This window comes from Lissotriton helveticus, chromosome 4_1 (genome assembly GCF_964261635.1).
Source record: "Lissotriton helveticus chromosome 4_1, aLisHel1.1, whole genome shotgun sequence".
In the NCBI taxonomy this organism is placed as follows: domain Eukaryota; kingdom Metazoa; phylum Chordata; class Amphibia; order Caudata; family Salamandridae; genus Lissotriton; species Lissotriton helveticus.
The window spans coordinates 1,884,539,909-1,884,561,010 of NC_136063.1; the positions used below are offsets into that span (position 1 = coordinate 1,884,539,909).

Sequence of the window (21,102 nt, forward strand, 5' to 3'; positions counted from 1 at the left end):
TCCTCATTACGCCTCAACGGGGGAGGCGAATCTTTTTGATGCATTACCAGGTTTGGTAAATCTGGGAATGCACCAAAAAGCATTGGATTCGCATGGGAACGCCCAACGCACCACCCCTGTAATGCCTCCCTTGCGCAGAGCAATGTAACTCAGCGATTTGCGCTACGTTGCTTTACTCCATATTTTAGAAGGCATTCAAAGTCACGCAAAGTGGCTTTGCGTGGCTTCATAAATATGACTTAGTAGTTTGTGCAAGCATGAGGCAAAGCACTCATATTTATGCCCCTCAGCATCTAATCAGTGATTTAACTTCAAAAATGACATTTACTTTTAACAGGTAGGAACTAGAACAGTTAAAATTAGGATCTACAATGGTAACCTGAATGTGTCAGCAACTTGCAGAGTTTAGAAGACTAGAGATTTTGATATCTCATATGTGCTGAGCCCTAGATTTGTCTCATTGTTAACCCAATGGGTGAACTAATTTGGGATGACTCTGGGATCCTCGGAAATCATTGTGTCTATTGTGACGACTTTGCCTTGCAAGTTATTCAGGCTTGTGTAAGGGGTCTTGTTGAGGAACATTTGGTCCATGGCTGAACATTTAGCCCATGACATGCCAGCACACAAATCAAAACAGTTTAAAAATCCCAAGGTCTTAAAACTTGGGAAGACCGTTTAAAAGTAAAACAACAAAGATCCCACCCAAAGGTATTCACTGTTATCATGTATGGTATTACTGAGTTCCACTTTCGAGGTCATTGGTGACAGCTGGTCAGGTGTTCAATGTCTGGGTAAGACATAGTTCTTGCTTTTGGAGTCTAGGCATAAATTTAGGGCCCAACCATTTTCCATCTTGTTCATAGGGGTAGATGAAGTAGAATGACAGCATCTGCCATGGAGTCCACAATGTACATACAATTTAAGAGCTTATATCCTGAAATCTATCCATTGTGGTTGAACATTTACTGCGGTGGGTGCACCCACATGACCACCTCGAGAGCCCACTGACAGCAATGAATTCACCAGTCACAACAAAAATACAATGTCTAATGAAATTATTTTGTGCTGAAGAGCATAGGAAAGCGGGGGACCACATATAATGTTTATGTACATAACAAAATTCTGTTGTACTATTATTTTAATGCTTACAACTTTTTTTGATTTATTTTAACTTTAAAAGTATCAAACATATATAGCCGTAAAAATAAGATATTTAAATGCCTTGTACACATTTATTAGCTCAGATGCATCCTTAAAACAAATCAATTCAAAGACAGTAATATTTTGTCATACAATTTCAGTAGCTTAACAAGGAATAAGTGTGCTGAGTCACTCTATTGCAGGGTCCCAAATTCTTTTGAGTTTACGCCGACGTGGATCGTTTTGATTATTTGACATTTCTAAACCACAAAGAGATATGAATGCCATCCACTAGGCTTTAAAATCCGGGGCTTCCTCTTGTAGCCAGGCACGTGCAACACCTAACTTTGCAACAGTAATAGCAAAAAAGAAGATCCCTGACTTAAAATTGGGAATTCTGACAGAGTGACTTATTAGGATCAACTTAGGTTCCCAGAGAATATTCACCTTCATTAAATAATTGTATTGGGAGCGCGCGTCAGTCCAATAAGGCAAAGTAATAGGATACAAAGCATATATATATATTCACAGAAAAAAACATAGGTTTCAGGGGTGTTATAATTAGCTGGACATTTCACTCGTACAAAACCATAGAAATTTCTCTGTTATAGTTAGTTCTGCTAACTATAACTCGCGCACCCGCAATGCACTGCTGATGATGTCACATCTTAAATCATTCATGACATGGTCAGTGACATCACTGATGACATCTCAAATGACATCACTGATGACATCACTGATGACATCATCCAGTGAATGTGGTTTAGTTTGAAATTTAAATATGTATTATGTATATACCAATCTTTACTGAAGATTGAGTGGATTTATAACGGTCTGGATGGAGGATTTAGTAGCTGTCTGACTGTCTGTTTAAGTGAGTAATTAAAAGTGTCTCACTTAATACATGGATAAGTAACTAAACTATGTGAATGTGTGCATCACCGTCTCTGTTGTTGTATAACATGCTGCATCAGTTGGTCACTAACTACATGAGTGTGTATATTAGTTATTGATTAGTTGGGTGAGTATTTATATAGGACACAGAGTTTGTGTGTGGTTGGATGGGGTGTGTGTAACTCTATGCATAGATGTGTGAATGGTTGATTGACTAGATGTATAGGTTTAAGAGTGCGTGTGGAAACAGTTGTTTGGTTGACTGAGTGTATTTATATGTGTGTTGGTGAGTGAATATATGCTTTAGTTGTACATCTTCGACAAAGTAAAAAAATAAAAGGCATTGTATGTAAACGTTGGTGTATATAAATAAGTATATGTAAGAGTCAGTGATTGTGAGAGTAACCATATGAATGAGTGTATAATTGTAATGGTGATTTTTTAACATATTAACTATGAGTTACTATGTGTTTGAATAAATGAGGTGTTGTGTGTATAATTGTGTAAGTGAGAGGGGGAAACTATCACAACGGTCAGTGAGGATTCAGACTCACCAGTGAACCAGAGAACTGCACGAGCCGCCTAGCGTGGTGCTGCTGGAGGCGGAGCCCCTGCGGGTGTACCGCGCCGGTCTCCCTCCGCCGCTGTCCCTGTTCTTGGAACAGCCGCCGAGAGGGGGGGACCGAGAGGGAAACAACTACCCTTCCCAGCTGCACTGTCACCAGGAAGGAAGGCGGGTCCACAGAGCGCGACTACCGGCGCATAAAATTGCACAGCCCCATCGGTGGAGCGGGGAAACTATCACAAAGGTCAGTGAGGATTCAGACTCACCAGTGAACCAGAGAACTGCACGAGCCGCCTAGCGTGGTGCTGCTGGAGGCGGAGCCCCTGCGGGTGTACCGCGCCGGTCTCCCTCCGCCGCTGTCCCTGTTCTTGGAACAGCCGCCGAGACGGGGGGACCGAGAGGGAAACAACTACCCTTCCCAGCTGCCCTGTCACCAGGAAGGAAGGCGGGTCCACAGAGTGCGACTATCGGCGCATAAAATTGCACAGCCCCACCCGCGTCGCGGGAGCGCGCCGGAGCGCCGGGCTAAGCCCGGGCAAAGGGCGGGCCCTCTACGGCCCTCCAAGGCCATACCAGGCCGGGCTGGGCCACCCCATTTGCTTCGGTACTAGATGTACACACCTCATCGACGTACGATCATGGCGAAATCGGGTACTGATGCCCAAGTAAATGCAGATGGCACCTCTATTCTGGGACCCCTGGACAAATTCTTCTTCAAAGCAACCGCCGAAATAGATAGAGACCTAGCCCTGGTAGAGCGCCGTATTGCACGGCGACAATCCGTAGAGCTACTTAAAAACTCCACACACCACCCAGGTCTCACACTTACCCTAGAGCCTCATCCATTAAATTCAACCGTGGAAAATTCTGATGATGATCCATTAAATACGGATAATGTTCCTTTACTGTTTCAATCCTATTTTTCCCCCCAAAATTGTGTTCCTGTCCTATCCCCTTTAAATTCAGCTATTAACACAATTACTCCATCTACAGATCTTATCGATCTTGTCACTCCAAATCTGCCAAAAATCGCGGAGTTTGTTGCACCTGACATAATAGAAGTCCCCCCATCTTCGGAGACCCAAAAGTTAACGATGTTTCAACCTCCACCCCTTGTACTAAGGTTAGATAAACCTTCACATGCCATAAATCAACCTAAAAAGAAACAGGTTATTATTCGATCACCTCCCCAAAAACGCCGAAAAAGAGCCCCAGTAAAACCGGCTCGTAAAACTCAAAAACCTGCCAAGGACCTACTTACCAAGGAGCTGTTACAAATAGTAGAAGACACATGCACCTCATCTCGGGAAACATTCACTTCATGTGTCCCTCCTTCAATTAAAGATTTTGTGGATGCAATGGAACATCTTTTTAAGGCCCTGTTAATTCCAATACTCGAGAGAGTGACGAGAGTAGGTAGTCAGGTGGATACCCTTTTGGGAACCTTTGCGCAAAACCAACCAGGTAAAAGGGATCAAGACGTTGTGTCAAATTTAAAGAAGGGAGACGCAATCAATAACATAACAAAAACTACTATGGCCACAATAGATCCTACAACTTCTATTGGTGGAGAGAAAATATCCAATAAAGAAAAAATGATTCCGGCCCAAAAAACTACGAATGACAGGAGATCTTCAACACAAAAAACAATCCAACAAACAGATTCAACAAAGATGAGGGCAGCAAATCAAAATCTAATTCCCCCCACAAAAGCGCCTCAAAACACCCAGGCGCAAACGGCACAAATAAACTCCCTTATAGCTTCTGCAAAAATGGGCAATACACCATCCACCCCAGATAACATCAAGTCTGCCGCCCCACATAAAAAACAGCCACGTGAAAGGTATGTCGATTTACCCCCTGCTGCATTACAGAATGTTATAGTACTAACGGGGGTCCAACCACTATCTGCTACAGACGCTTATGAAAACCACCAAAGCCTAAAAAACAAGGTGATTTTTTGGCTTAGTGAAAACAGACCTTTACCTCCGCACATAAATGGTGATATAAAAATGGTAAGAAGAACAAAATGGGTTGGAATTCGCCCTAAAGATATAGAGGGTGACGTAGTAATTGTCACCTTCAAAGATCCAAGAGTTATTACACATATAACAGATTGGTTCTCTGGTTTCAGCAGGGGACCAATATCATCAAAACCCTTGGCGTACTTTTATCCTGAAGCCTTAATGCCCCCAAAGCCATACCAAACCAAAACTTATTTTGACAAATTCTCATTGGAACAGCCAAGAAGACCAACCCTCGCCAAATATCGTCCAACGTATGGAGTAAGGGATCAGGCATTCCATCCTTATAATGGTTATTTGCGATTCCCGACACCACAACATAACTTGGTGGGATATGCTGAAGCTCCTTCTTCTATAACCCCGTCCTGGAACCTTGCCTGCCACAATTATTATGAGCCACTCTATGGTCTTGATGAAGTGGAATGACTCTCTGCAACCAAAGAAAAAAATCAAGGTAACAGGAAACTTGTGAGTATAAATATCGATATCTCACCCAGCCAAGACTATCCGGTGGACGGCCCTGATACAAACCCTTTATTTAACAGGTCAAGAAAAAAAGAAAAAATCAACGAGCGGAGTAAAACTAAAAGGGCACCAAGATTAGCATCAAAACCTATTGAAAATACACATGTTATCCAAAAGGGAGATAGGGATAAAACAACCAAATTGCAGATCCTTTCATGGAACCTGGCCGGGCTTGCCTCGAAAATTACATTACCAGACTGGTTAGACGTGGTTAATCATTATTCTATCCTGTGTTTCCAGGAAACCTGGGTGTTTTCCCCTATTCACCTTCAGGGCTTTCAGACATTCCACTCACCGGCGACCGTGAGCAATCAGGGCAGACATAAAGGGGGACTCTGCACGTATATTAGCATTGCAGTTGGCAATAGGATCAGAAAAACGTTACTTAAGGAATCTTTCCAAATAATTGTAATGGACGTAGCTCCATCCTTCCTATTGCTAATAGTACATTTTTATAATAATATGACCTCAGAACAGATGGAGAAAGCCGTGGACGATTTACAACAAGCCCTGCTAACTTTCAAAGAAATCTCTGGGGGAGAGTGCGCAATAGTGTTTATGGGCGATTTCAATTGTCACATCTGCCAAAACACAATGAAAGATGCCTGTGATCCTTATGAAAGAAATGAGATGTACTCTGAAGATCCTACCTTCAGTCATTTCCAACACTCAAAAACAGGGGATCGGCTAAATAGTTTTTTGACCTCGTTTAATTTATATTTTGCAAATGAGTTACTTTACATCCCAAGATCTTTCAAATCAACGTTTCATGGTAGAGGAATGAACTCTCTCATAGACTTTATACTATGCTCAAAAAACCATGCCCCGTTAATAGTTTGCTGGGACACTCTCGACCACCCTTATAGTGATCATTATCTTTTGTCTGTAACTGTCGAACTACCTTCTCCAACTACCACTCAAAGTAGCCGAAAGGTAAACTACGAACAACCAATTAAAATGGGGGCTATAAATGGATACTCTGTCAAGTGGGATAAAATCAACCCAAACAACCTCTTGAAAAATCTAGTCAATAAGAGGAGAGAGGAGATATATACTTGTCTCTCTAATAATGATAACCCCAAGGCTATTCGCAATGCCTTTATTAAGATACAGGCTACTTTAAAAGAACTATTGACGCAACAGTTTAAATCAGGCCCTATTGCCTCTAAAGGCTGGTTTGATAGAAAATGCTCCATGGCTGTAAAGTCTTTAAAGAACTTGCTGCACGCTATACCCAAATCACTCACAGAAATACGCCAGGCTAGAATCCAGTACCGTTTAGCCATTAAAAATAGAAAAAAGGCTCTCAAAGCGGAAGCATGGCATAATTTGGTGACAACATCTGAAAACAGGGACATGTCAGCTTTTTGGAAACTTATTAACACTCCTTTGCCGTGGGTAAAAATGCCCACGAGGAGTTTGGATATGGCAATTAATGGTGAGGTGTGGGCTACCCATTTTAAAGAACTATACAGTAATCCCACATCCCTAAACAATCTTACACCAGAACTCATTTCTCAAACATTTATAAATACATCCTGGGAGAGCCATAGCAAAATTGTATTTTCGTATGAGGAGGTAGAACTGGCAATCAGGGAAAGTCCTTCTGGGAAGGCACCAGGGCCGGATGCCATCCCAGCAGATGTGTATAAGGCAGAAATAGAATTTTGGGCTCCTAATCTGACCTCTGTTTTGAACTCTCTAAATACTCAGGATCTTCTTCCAACATGGGCCGAGGCGATAGTAATACCTATTTTCAAAAAAGGAGATAGGCATTCTCCATCATGCTATAGACCCATATCCCTGCTCGACACGTTAATGAAGATTGTTGGGCGCATCATCTTGAAACGAATAACTGAATGGACGAAGCCGAGAATATTCTATCGACCTTACAATATGGTTTCCGGTCAGGTAGAGGAACAACAGAACAGACCCTCAATTTACACCTGATCATGTCCAAATATGTCAACATCAAGAAGCGAAGCCTGTACATAACGTACATAGATTTAACCTCAGCATTCGATTGCGTCCTGCATGACCAACTATGGGATACTTTAAAACAATTGGGGATAGATCCATCAATCCTCCTTTTTATCAAGGCCCTGTACAGAGACGCAGGAGCCAGAGTTAGATTTGGCCCGAGGGGAGAGTGCTCGCCGCGTTTTGGCATTGGCAGAGGGGTTAGGCAGGGGTGCATCTTAGCTCCCCTGCTTTTCTCGCTCTATATAAATGCCATAGGCGAACATCTTAAAAACATCGAATGTGACTTCCCAAAAATAGCCGGTCAATCTATCCCAATTCTGCTATATGCAGATGATGCGGCAATTCTCTCCCAGACAAGAGTGGGTTTACAAAAAGCTGTCACCGCATTTTCTGCCTTCATGAATGACAGGGGCCTGAAAGTAAACATAGGAAAAACTCACACAATGTTATGTAACAAAAAGCACAAAAAAATCCCATGCCCTGTTTTCATCGAGGGCCAAAAACTGGAGACTGTGGAGGCTTTTACATACTTGGGCATTTGCCTACATAGAAAAGTTTCGTGGCAATCGGCTGTTGATAAGAGGAAACTCGCGTTTATCCGAGCCATTGGCGGGGTTCGAGACTTTGCGGGAAAAATAGGAGGCAGGCCGGTCAAACAACTAATAACTATATACAAAGCGAAATGTGTTTCAACTGCCATTTATGGCGCTGGCCTTTGGGGAATTGACAAAAACATTTCATTGATACAAACAGTGGAAAATCAATTTCTAAGGTACCTTTTGGCCTCCACAAAAGCAACCTCTGTGTATATGATGCACATTGAACTGGACCTCCCGTACATATCGGACATAATAAAAACTGAGCCTCTTCTTCTCTGGCACAAAATCTGGTCCACCCCCGAGACATCTCTGAATAGAGAAGTGATACTAGATATTTTAAAATTGGAGGGGGTCAACCATGCAAACCATTCTAAATGGTTGGCTTATGTTGAGAACTTTTTTGAGGAAATTGGCCGTCCGGAGTGGTTTTCGGACCCTGTCTCACTGGAAAATGTCCCAAGGAAATTCTTAAGAAAGACCCTAATGGCCCACCTGGAAACAATCAGATGGAATAAGCAAAAACAAAATAAAAACATCCAGGCATACCAAAGGGTGACATCCCATAAGGGTCTACAATTATATCTCACTTCAGATTTCTCATGTTATTCGAGGATGCTACTTACCAGATTCAGACTGGGTTCCTTTTTTAGACTTGTAACATTTCCTACATGCAATGATTGGACTCAGATTCTTTGTCAATGCCCATGTGATGACATGTCAATACAATCTAATATCCATACTATTCTATTTTGTAGATATTACATGTCACTGAGGAAAGCCCTACTGAAACCCCTACTCAAGAGTTGGGGTCTCAGATCCTGCAAAAGTGCTTTTGAGCGGTTACAAGAACTTGAAGACAGAGAGGTGATATCCACAATGGAACAGTTTTTAAAACTATTGATTAAGTTTAGGAGATCCTTAGAATGGCCTGTGTGATAGTGATGTAGTTTTTTCCATATTGACCTTTGTCCTCTTTTACTTCTGAATTTTAAATTTATTTTTAACTATGTAATTGATGATTTTAAACTGAAATGTTATCTCTTTTTATAATAGTTATAATTATGTATGCTTATATGATATTACTTTGTGAATATCGAATAAAGCTTATTTTGAATTTTTTGTGTAAGTGAGTAAATGTAAGTGTGATTTTTTTTTCATGAGTGAGTAGGATGACTGCATAACTGACTAAGATGACTGCTGATGTGCCAATGTCTATATATGTGTATAAGTGCATTTGATAGTGTTCTATTAATTAGTGACTGCAAGTATAAGTGATTCTGTTGAATGGGTAGTTGTGTGTGTAGACTTAGGAATCAGTGAGTGGGTATGTAGTAACTGGTATTGGTGTGTCAATGGTTTCAAATATGGTACTCTGTATTTTACAGTGAGTGATGAAAGGTTATACTAGTGTATGATGAGGTGTATCAGATTGTCACGTGGATGATGTCATCAGTGATGTCATTTGAGATGTCATCAGTGATTTCACTGACCATGTCATGAATGATATAATATGTGACATCATCAGCAGTGCATTGCGGGCGTGCGAGTTATGATTAGCAGAACTAACTATAACGGAGGAATTTCTATGTTTTTTACGAGTGAAATGTCCAGCTAACTATAACAGCCCTGAAACCTATGGTTTCTTCTGTGAATTTCTGAAGTTTTTTAAATGCTGATTTCTAACTATAACGTCTCTGAAACCTACCGTTTTTTCAGTAAATTTCAAAGCTTTTTTAAATGCTAATTTATATGTTTGATAGTGGTTATACCTGTTTTTTGTACTCATTTTCTACAGTTTTTTAACTGTGTATTTATAAATATTTTATTCATTAAATAGCATTATATATTTTTCTGAAAATTGCAAAAACAAATCAAAAATCAAACAGAAATATTGTTTAATTTTTTTGTTGATTTTTTTCTTTAAATATATTTATATTATTTTCTTTTAAAAAAATTCTCATTTTTTTTGAGTCGCAACCCAAAGCGTACACATCACAGTGGGTGTGCGGATTCTAGCCGCCATTTCAGAAAAGTCGTGAAGGATCAGCGTACGGTGTGCGACAGCTGCGTGTTTTTCAGTTACATCATATACATTTAATATTATGTGATATGCGCGATTGGTGTGCGACCAGTCCGCAACTCCTGCTCCCGCGCATTCGCGACACATGCGCATTACGGTACGAGACGCTTGACTCCAGTGGCATGGAGAGCACGAGACCCACATCTGGGAGACTTATTTGTTATGAAGTTTCCTAATTTCCTCATTTACTACAGTCTCCTCAGTAGGAAATACTTTCAGTTTTTTACTTTGATTCCATCAAAAAGGCATTCAGATGTGTCACACATTTGCCATGAATTCTGAATGTTAGCACTCTAGTTGCTCATTAGATCACTGTAGTAAAGCTACTGCTCACCAGGAAAGTCTGCTGCTAGTATTCAAAGTGCATGTCTCAGTCTGCATGTTAGAATTTTTTAATGAAATAGAAGAGGATTTGAGAAGTCACTCAAAATGTGCTCTACTTTTTCTTTCTGCAGCACTAATCATAATTTATAGGGCAAAATGAAGCCCCTCATGTTGTTCCTTTGCAAATAATTTTTTTTGAGTGTTACCACTTTATTCCAATCAAGATAGCTTCAGGTGTTCCATACTTTTGTCATAAGTAAGACTGTTAGCTCTCTCGTTGTTCTTTAGAACACTCTGGAACATTCTGTCATTGGGCTATACTTGGGCTCCATCTGGGTGATATTTGTGCTACATCTGGGCTCTTTTGTCTCTGGTGGCCATTTTGGGAGACTTATTTGTTATGAAGTTTCCTAATTTTCTCATTTAGTACAGTCTCCTCAGTAGGAAATGTTTTCAGTTTTTTTAATTTGGTCCCATCAAAAAGGCATTCAAATGTGTAACACATTTGCCATGAATTCTGAATGTTAGCACTCTAGTTGCTCATTAGATCACTGTAGTAAAGCTACTGCTCACCAGGGAAGTCTGCTGCTGGTATTCAAAGTGCATGTTTCAGTCTGCATGTTAGAATTTTTCAATGAAATAGAAGAGGATTTGAGAAGACAAAATGTGCCCTAATTTTTCTTTCTGCAGCACTAAACATAATTTTTATGGCAAAGTGAAGCCCCTCATTTTGTTCCTTTGCAAATTAAATGTTTTAAGTGTTACCACTTTATTCCAATCAAGAGGGCTTCAGGTGTTCCATACTTTTGTCATAAGTAAGACTGTTAGCGCTCTAGTTGTTCTTTAGAACACTCTGGGACATTCTGTCATTGGGCTGTACTTGGGCTTCATCTGGTTGATATTTGTGCTACATTTGGGCTCTTTTGTCTCTGGTGGCCATTATTTGTTATGAAGTTTCCTAATTCCCTCATTTACTACAGTTTCCTCAGTAGGAAATACTTTCAGTTGTTTACTTTGGTTCCATCAAGAAGGCCTACAGATGTGTCACAAATTTGCCATGAATTCTGAATGTTAGCACTCTAGATGCTCATTAGATCACTGTAGAAAAGATACTGCTCACCAGGGAAGTCTGCTGCTGGTATTCAAAGTGCATGTTTCAGTCTGCATGTTAGAATTTGTTTTATGAAATACAAGAGGATTTGAGAAGTCACTCAAAATGTGCCCTAATTTTTCTTTCTGCAGTGCAGCACTAATCATACTTTCTATGGCAAAATGAACCCCCTCATTTTGTTCCTTTTTAAATTAAATGTTTTAAGAGTTACCACTTTATTCCAATGAAGATGGCTTCAGATGTGCTATACGTTTGTCATAAGTAAGGCTGTTAGCACTCTAGTTGTTCTTTAGAACTCTCTGGGAAGCTGCAGTAGAACACAAAGGAATCAACTGATGGTCTCTGCCCATGTTGGCTGTACATGTTTTACTGAGAATGTCAGACTTCATTCTCACATGACTGAGAACGATAATGTGAATTTACAGAAAATATGTTCTCAGTTTAGCTTATAGATTACCTTCCAAACCTCTGTGGGAAAAGCATGAGAAAATAATTTTCTCTCAAACATGATTGAAGATATACCAGCAGAAGGCTTTTTCACATGGTAAAATCACCTTAGAACACACTACAATTCCTAAAATGAGTATGGTACCATCAACAAATGATTTATAATGTAACTAAAGTCTTAAAACCTTCTATTAACTGCAATGCTTTTTAATGAGGTGCTATCATGTATATTGGTGCCAAGATGGCTGCCAACACTTCTTGGATGAAGTGCTGACAGCCAATCAGATCTCACGATGAGCTGTGTCATTAGGTCCCACCCAGATATCTAGATATTTACACCATTTAACAAAATGGCATGAGTCTGAACCAAGGACTACCACTTTGCCACATTTGGTGTAATTCTGTTGAGCAGTTCCGGCTGTAGCTGCGACTAAAGGTTCCTATGTGAAATTGCATGGGGAAAACACGTTTTGGGACCCCCCCTTTTTTCCTGGCCCGCACTTGACGAATCACCCCCAAACTTTCAGGATAGGAACAGACCGGAGCGCCCCACGAGTTTTGAAAATTTTGCTAAGATTTTCAACTGGCGCCAAAGTCATTGCAAATAGAATGTTGCAGATTTCCTATGGAAAATAGGTCCTCACTATAACTACCTACTGGCGACCGCTAGTAGGTAATGGGTCATATCTGCTTCTATACAGTGGCAACTAAAAGCATTTGGAAGTTTCTCTAAGGCCCCATTTGTGTAGTCTATATATGATGTGTAACATAAAATATTATAGGATTTTAAAATGATTGCTTTTGGTGCAAGAGACAGTAAGAATAGATTGGCTGGAGGAGGAGCTTAGTGCGCATCTAAGATTGTCACGTGAGCTCAGAGCTCCCGAGACCCTCGCCGCCTCCCGCATATATCCTCTCACTAATCCTGCCACAGATGACGGTTTATTGAAGATCGGACCCTGCTGACCTAAATGCTCTTTTCCGAATTTGATTTGGATGCCGGGAACCGGACTTACTCCATTTGAAAAGTTGACGGCCTACACCGGGGAGCAGCCTGGGACTCTGGTCCCCGAAGTGCCCAGGTGGTAATTGAACAACAACGGACGGTGGAGGTTGTCTTGTGCCCCCGAGGTACTTTCGGTTTCGTTTTCGGACTCTCTGGGCTGAAACCAGTTTCCATCTTGCTTCAGTCTCCTAAGGTCTACACTTAGCTTGTACGCTGGCCCACCACTCTCCGTGTTTTAGACTTTTCTGAGATTGACCTGAAGAGAAGTCATTCATACCAGGTCTCAAAAGGCCCTCAGGGGCACGTCGCACACCATGACGGGCAAACCTGAAAGCGATAAGCGGACGACCAAGGTCACGCACCGACGGGGTGCCACTCAATCTAACAACATGGACCGCTACACCCGTCCTAAAGGATCCCCCGGTGGCGCGGGCAACACACCGGACGAGACCGGAGATGGTTCTGCGTCGACGGCGGAGCTGCCCTTGCGAGTTGTCATGAGCGCCATTGCAGGGATTAAGACTTCCATGGGCCAGCAGTATGAGACGCTGGCCTCGAAGTTGGACACGGTGGCGATCGACGTTAACTTGCTTAGGACCGACCTGGCGAAGACCAATGAACGGGTCAAGTCCTTGGACATCAAGACCTCCAGTCTTACAACCGACGTGTCTGATCTTCAAACTGAGGTCCGTAATCTATGCTCCACTAACGACTTGTTCGCCCGCCGGCTGGAAGACTCCGAGAGTCGTGCAAGGCGCAACAATGTCCGCATTATTGGGGTTCCGGAGAAGTCCTCTGATTTGACCACGGATCTCCTCGTGGAGGACCTGATATTGAACCATTTGGCCCCCAAAGGCCTCAGTAACTTTTTCGCAGTTGAGCGCGCTCACCGTGTTCCTGGTGGAGCTCATAAGCCAGGCACTCCGCCACGACCCATAATAGCTCGGATTTTCAACTTAAGGGACAGGGACGCCATTCTACAGGCATCGCGGAATGGAGGTCCCACGAAATTTGAGGATGTCATTATTAGCTTTTACCCAGACTTTACCCAAGCGGTCCAGAAGCAGAGAATGGACTTTTATGGGGGTCAAGCGGAGGATGCGGGACATGGGAATTAAATATTCTATGCTCTTTCCTGCCCGACTTCGAGTAGAACACAACGAGCGAACACTTTTCTTTGATCGGCCTGGGGTCGTCAGTGACTGGCTAGACACTTTACCATCGCGTCGAGATCGCCCGGATCAATCGGTTTTGTTGGGTTTCAAGGCAATGTTTTACGATTTACTTTGATTCTGATGTCCGCTTCGCTGGAAGGGGGAGTCGATCCTTACTGTTGGGATGGGGCGTAGGGGGCTGAGGGTTGTCAGTTGGAATGTCAATGGCCTGGGAGATAGGATCAAACGGGGTATAGTGTCGCAGTTCCTGAAACGTTTTTCCCCTGATGTGGTGTTGTTACAGGAAACGCATTTGATTGGGAACACATGTCGTGCAATGAATCACCGAGGGTATCGTTTGGTCGCCCACTCCGGATTCACCACTGGGTCGAGTGGGGATGGGGATTCTAATCAGAAACTCCCTCCCCCTTGCAATAGACGTGACCGCTCTAGATGATAGAGGTAGATATGCTGTCGTCACCGGCAGATGGGAGGGGAAGACGATCTCCATACTTTCGGTCTATGTCCCGCCTGGCTAACAAACTACGACATTTGAAGACCTGGGGGAGATAGTGCTGGGACTCCCAGAGGGTATTTTAATTGTCAGTAGAGACTTTAACTCGGTGGTCTGTGGTAAAGAGGATCGTAGCCCCCCTAGAGACCTCGCGAGATCGCAGTCTTGGTTGAGTACTTTCTTGGAGACGCTGGGTCTAGTGGATTGCTGGAGGTTGATGCACCCTGGACAGGAACAGTACACCTTTCACTCTGGAGCACACAGGAGCCTTGCCAGACTTGATTACATACTTGTGCCGGCGGCGCAGGCCATCTCGGTGAGGGAGGCTAGACACTTGGCCAGGGGCATATCCGATCACTCCCCAGTGTGGCTCTCCATTGATGCTCGGTATGGGGCGGAGGGTAGAGTGGCCCCGATCAATCCCTGGCATTTTCGTAATCCCAAAATCAGGGCGGGTATGGTCAAGTCCATTGATCAGTACTTTACTGAGAATGTGGGGCAGTATCCTCTTCTGTTTCACTGTGGGAGGCCTTTAAGACTGTGGTCCGTGGTCAGGCCCTCTCTCTGATTGCTGATGCTCGGAAAAGGAAGAATGAGGAGGTAGAAAGACTGGAGGCTGAACTTAGTGACTTGGAGAGAGAGTTGGAGTCTGGCGCTACACAAGAGACACGACATGCTCTGCACCTTAAACAGTCTGATTATCGAGCTCTGGTGACAGACGCTGCCAAGGCTATGAGCCGGGAGCAGAGGGGGCGGCTGTATGATGTGGGGGATAAGGCGGGGAAGTTGATTGCCTGGCTGGATAAGAAAGAGAGGGCGAGTCGTGTTGTGCCTGTGGTAGAGAGTGCTGATGGAGTGCGGGTGGTTGACCCAGTGGATATAGTGGAGAATTTCGCGTGTTATTTCCAGAAGGTGTATGCACCAGTCTCAGACAGACCGGAGGAAGACTCGCATCTGTTGCTTAGGGATATCGCCTTGCCATGTCTGTCGGATTCGGACAAAGAGCTCATGGAGTCGGAATTCACCAATGATGAAGTGGCGCTCGCTATCCGCTCCATTCGCTCGGGTAAGGCCATGGGCCCGAATGGTATCCCCATCGAGCTGTACAAGTTACGTCCGGATAAAATGGCGCCTTATCTCCGCGAGATGTTCCTGGAGTCGCGCAACGTTGGGTCTCTCCCACGAGACCAGTGACTCGTGTCCATTGTTGTAATCCAAAAAGAGGGCAAACCTCGGGATCTCTGTGCCTCATATCGGCCAATATCACTTTTAAATGCCGAACCCAAAATCTTGGCAAAACTATTGCCTAATCGACTGATAAAGGTGATCGGCGACTTGATACACCCGGATCAGTCTGGATTTATTCCGCACCGCAACACAGCGCTCAACCTGCGTTGTCTTCATGGCGTCCTGGCAAGGGCGGGGTCCTTACGTGAGCCGGCCATTCTGGTGTCCTTGGATGCCACGATGGCCTTTGACACCGTGGAATGGTCGTATTTATGGGCCGCCCTCGCGAAGTTTGGGTTTGGCCCCGGGTTTATTTGTTGGGTTAGACTACTGTATGAGGAGCCGCTCGCCCAGGTTGTGGTTAATGGTAGGGTCTCGAGGTCCTTTGTGCTCGGGAGGGGTACGCGACAGGGATGCCCGTTATCTCCTTTGCTGTTCGCGCTCGCCCTGGAACCCCTGGCTGCTTGGCTACGGTGGGAACCGTCGCTTAAGGGAATCAGGTGGACCCCTGACTTTGAGGACCGCTTATCGTTATATGCCGACAATATTCTGCTATACCTCACCTCCCCACAGAAATCGCTGGGAGTGCTGTTTGATGTCCTCAGTTCGTTTGGCAAAAACTCCGGCCTGGTGATTAATTGGTCCAAATCTAGCGTCTATGCACTCAATGGTGATGTGCCCCCGCTACCGCGTACTTGCCCGATACAGATAACGCGGATCGGATTCAAATATTTGGGGATTTTTATATCATTAGACCCCGCGGTGCATCATGAACGCAACCTACTCCCCCCGCTGCTCCGGCTTAAATCTGACGTAGCGGCCTGGAGTGGCCTGCCGTTGTCCCCGCTCGGGAGGGCTGCCCTTTTTAAGATGATGTCTCTGCCCCGATTTCTCTATGCCCTTCAGAATACACTCGATTTTGTACCAGCACGATACGTCCGCGAGGTGGAGAGTCTGCAGAGGCAATTAGTTTGGGGCGGGCGTCCTCGTATCGCCCTAACAAAATTGACTCTGCCTTGGTACGACGGGGGCATCGCATTGCCGGACGTCAGGCGCTACTATTGGGCATCTCAATTGAGTGCAATTCACCATGCTATGTATGGCCCAACGCCGGACCCCGCGCTTGAAATGGATAAATGGCAGTTACCAGGAGGGAATTATAACAGGGCAATATATTCCGAATCGGCTTGTAAGGTACTGTCAGGGCCCACCGGAGTAGCCGTGTGGGTGTGGAGAAGTGCAAACGCAGCCATGGGGTGGTCGGGCAGATTGACCAGGGCGACCCCGCTCTATGCGGCGGAGAAACTGGGTAGCCTATGGACGACGAAGGGCTTTGAAAAGTGGGACCTTATTGGTATCAGTACGGTGGGGGATCTATGGGTCAAAGATAGGATCAAGACCTTTGAGGAGCTGCAGTCGGAATATGCACTTAGTAATAGGGAGTATTTTCGCTATATGCAGGTCTGACACGCACTCCACTCGGTCTTCCCGACCGGAACCGTCATTCCGGAATCCTCCCCCCTCGAAGATAGGGTGCTTGATGGCCATATTCCTGATAGCACCATATCTCTAATATACAAAAAATTGATTAACGACCGAACGGATCTGCTTTTGCAGCTCCGTGGGGCGTGGACCGGCGATGGACTGGAATTGGACGATGAAGACTGGCAGGCAGCGGTATCCTCCCCGAAAGAGGTTGCGATCCCGGCTTGTCTCCGGCTGGTGCAACTAAAGATCTTACATCGTATCTATGTAACTGGTCCCCGTCTGATTCGTATGGGTCTCTCGGTGGATGGAGTGTGCAGGCGTGGTTGTGGTGCGCTGGGTACCTTCCTACATATCATATGGGAATGCCCAGCTGTGGCTCTGTTCTGGAACCGTGTGCATGTGATTATGGAAGAAGTTACGGGAGTTTCTTTGCTACCTGAGGCCCACCGTTGTCTGCTGAATATATGGGAACCGAATGACTACATTGTGGCACAGACACAATGGGCTACTCTTGGAAATATGGTGGCTAAAAGAGACATTGCGCAGCGATGGGGTCTCAGAGGGCACCTACGACTTTGGCATGGGAAGAAAATATGGACTGGTGCATGTTCAGGGAAAAAACGGTATATGTTGCACGTGGTAGGCCCAAGAAGTGGGGTAGAGTCTGGAACCAATGGAATTCGTATCGGTGTTACTACAATCCCCATGACCTGACGTTCCTACATTATACAGATTTCTTACTACATGTCCGATTACCCCGGGGCCCCCCCCTCCCACTTTTTATTTCATCCTTATTACTGTAGATCTGTTTAATATGACTCTCCCCCATGAGACGGACACACGCCGCATTGCCTCTTATTTAGTTTGTTGTTTTCGTTTTTATGTTTCTATAAATAATTAAAATAAGTAGGACCTTCTCCCTCTCCTACGCCACTATTCTGCTACTGTCGAAATGACGTGTTGGATTGCTGCTGGGCCGCCGGGCTGTCGGCTGAAAGCTGTGTAAATTTGCCATGCCAATTGTTTTCTATTGTTTTAGCGACGGCCGGCCCCTGTGGTTGTAGGCCCGCAAATGTAACACTGCAATTGAAATAAAGGTCTTCAAAAAAAAAAAAAAAAAAAGAATAGATTGGCTATCTGGTTATCTTGTGGAAGCCTAGTTTTCCATAAAAACGTTTCTCCTTACGGGACCGCTTTATATATACTAAACAGTCATAATCGATCACTTTTGTTCAAATCGTATTCAATATGATTTTCCAAAGTTTTAGGTGTTTCTAACACCAAAAAGTACCTGGCAAAAGGTTTATTTTAAGAGATCAAATTTGCATTTTTACAATTGCCCACTCAGGCTGCAAGGGCAGGCCTGCAGATATGCTGGGCCTTGTCAATTTAAAGGTGGTACACTAGTTGCTGCAGTCCACTAGTGATATTTAACTTACAGGCCCTGAGTACACTAGGTACCGTATACTAGTGACTTATAGGTAAATGTGACAGTTAGGATTTGTAATCAATTAGCATGTTTTTAGGGGTCAGATCAAATGCTCTGGGCCCAAAATCCAAAAGCATCAGTACAAAAAACATAAGGGTGATCATGCGAAAAGAGGCATTTTCACACAAATATGTTATGTGGTAACCCTAAAGCTAATCTCAAATTCGCGAAATACTCTGTTAGCAGCTGTCTTTTATCAAAAATGCACTCCCTAGTAAATGTTTAAAATCAAAATTCTTTGCTACAGGCTTATAGGGGCCTGGCATCTATTTGCAATGCTTCATATTCTAAAGAGAATGTCTTGCCTGGTCACAATCATATATAGTCGGTTATCAAAGAGGCAGAAGCATTCACCGACTCACTTACCAAAAAAAGCTAAATGAGTATTCTTTTTTAACTGACATACATTCTTGAAACCCTTGTTGCTATTCTTTAATGATGACCACTTCTTTGAATTTACTAATTACACCTCATCAGAAATATATCACTTACCTATTGTAGCAAACTGGGAGTCGAGACCCAACGTGAAGAGCATAACGAAGAAAAGAATGGCCCAAAGAGTGGAAACTGGCAACTTGGTCAAAGCATCTGGATAAGCAACAAATGCTAATTCGAATCCTATTAAAGAAACAAGATGCAGCAAATCTTAATTATTTGCATATGTTTGTATATCTGCATAGTCCTTTTATTCTAAGCGAGTACCATAACAATATCTTGTGCCTTTGAATTGTTGTCAAAAGTAAAGACTGGGTCCAATTCTGAGCTGTGCTGTCTGAAATTCCTGCTCACAAACACACAGCGGTGAGAGGCTGGCCACTCTCTGCCTATGTGCTCTCTGCCTATGTGCTATGCAATATTTAGTTTATACAAGGAATCGGTGGTTCCAGTGGAATAGTACTGTGTAATACAATAGTATAAGAAAAGCGCAATCGCGATACAAGGGTTATATGGATGTCAAAGAGAGAGAGCCAGAAACACCAAAGGTTACTTAACATATATATCTGTATTAATCACAAAAATATATATAGCAGTAAACATAAAGAAGTTTTGCAGTGCAAAGTGACCAGAGTGACATATGAACCTAACAGTTGAGTGACATGTAGGGACAATATTTACAAGGTTTCACAAGTTGTTTCTTAGAGAAAGTCACCGTTATTGGACTTTATCATACAGTAACTCCAGCAACTATATAAAATGATAAGTGCTGCGTGATTGGTTCACTTTCATCAATCGTGTCAATGGCGTTTCGACCCACTCAGAATGTGGGGTCTCATCAGGACCTATGATAGTATGGACATCTAAAAAAGAGCAAAATGTGGTGTAAGAAGGAGAGTAGGACCATATGCCAGTCCATTGTTAATGGATCAAGTGGGGCAAAAAAGATATAATACCTGTCTTCGTCAATCGCTTAGCTCATGTGTGTATTGTGCCAACCGTGAGTGAAAAAAAGGAAAAATACTCAAAGTGGACCCAGCCGGGTTCTGGTGAAGTCCAAGAGAAAGGAGAAAGGAGAAAGAGAGAAGGAAAAGAAAATATAAATAATGGTCACATCGGATGGGCGGTAATGCAGGCTGGATTCCACCTGCCAGGCCGTGTAGACACTTACTACTAGTAAGAAAACTCAAATGAAATGAGTCGGGTGAATGAGTGCCAGGGATGTGGCACAGCTTTCTGTTTGGCCAAGGAAGATTCATTAAATGAAGGGAAATAATGGCATTAGCGACCACATGGTCCCAATGCGTTTGGAGGGTAAATGGTGCCCTTCCAGCCTATTTCCTACCTTGTACGAGTAGATTGTGTGGCACGAATGGTGCGTGCTACCAGCAGTCTGCGTTAGTCTGCCTGCCGGCGGTCGGTAACGGCTTGTCCAACGTACACAAGGATATAAGGATTACCGTAAGCGACAGAAAACGTGTGCATGCAAAATGTGGATTGCAGGGACTCGGAGTTATCATGTTATCTGTCTCCATTATGGGGATGGAAGAAAGACGAGCGTATGTGGCAAGAAAGATGAAAGAAAAGAGGTTGGCACATGGTCTTAAAAAGTGAAGAAAAATTTGCAGAGATGCAGTATGTGGGTAAAATGTTATGCTGGCTGACAGACATCTAATGTCTAGATATTATGTGTAAGTACGTAGCGAGAGCATACTACTTCAGTGGCAGTGATGAGCAGAGAGCATGTCGACAGAGGGAAGTAAGCCCTGTCAGTGGGTGCACATATCACCGTTGCAAATATTACAATCACGTGTACAACAGTAGATAAAACATAGAGGTCCAATTGACCGGGTATAAATCATTATATTACAGCGTTCAGAAAAAATACATAATTAGCGCTACAGAGAACATGTGTATAGACCTGATATTCCACATCGTGGGAGCATAGTATTTAGTCATGGTGATCCGGGAAGCATAATACTTCAGTAGCGGTAATGAGCAGAGACACATATCGCTGTTAAAAGTACGACAATCATGTCTAAAACAGTTGTTCTGGTCCATTGCTGAAACATGGAGGTCCAATGGACCGGGTAT

General features: G+C 43.6%; 1 protein-coding gene across 1 annotated transcript in view; it reads right to left on the bottom strand.

Annotated features, from left to right (window-relative positions):
- Positions 1-21,102, bottom strand: part of LOC144829412 (sodium- and chloride-dependent neutral and basic amino acid transporter B(0+)-like) — a 361,697-nt gene that overhangs the window by 120,946 nt on the left and 219,649 nt on the right. The window contains exon 9 of the mRNA XM_078688535.1: positions 19,066-19,191. Coding sequence (XP_078544661.1) covers positions 19,066-19,191 — 126 coding nt within the window. The remainder of the gene's footprint in view (positions 1-19,065; positions 19,192-21,102) is intronic.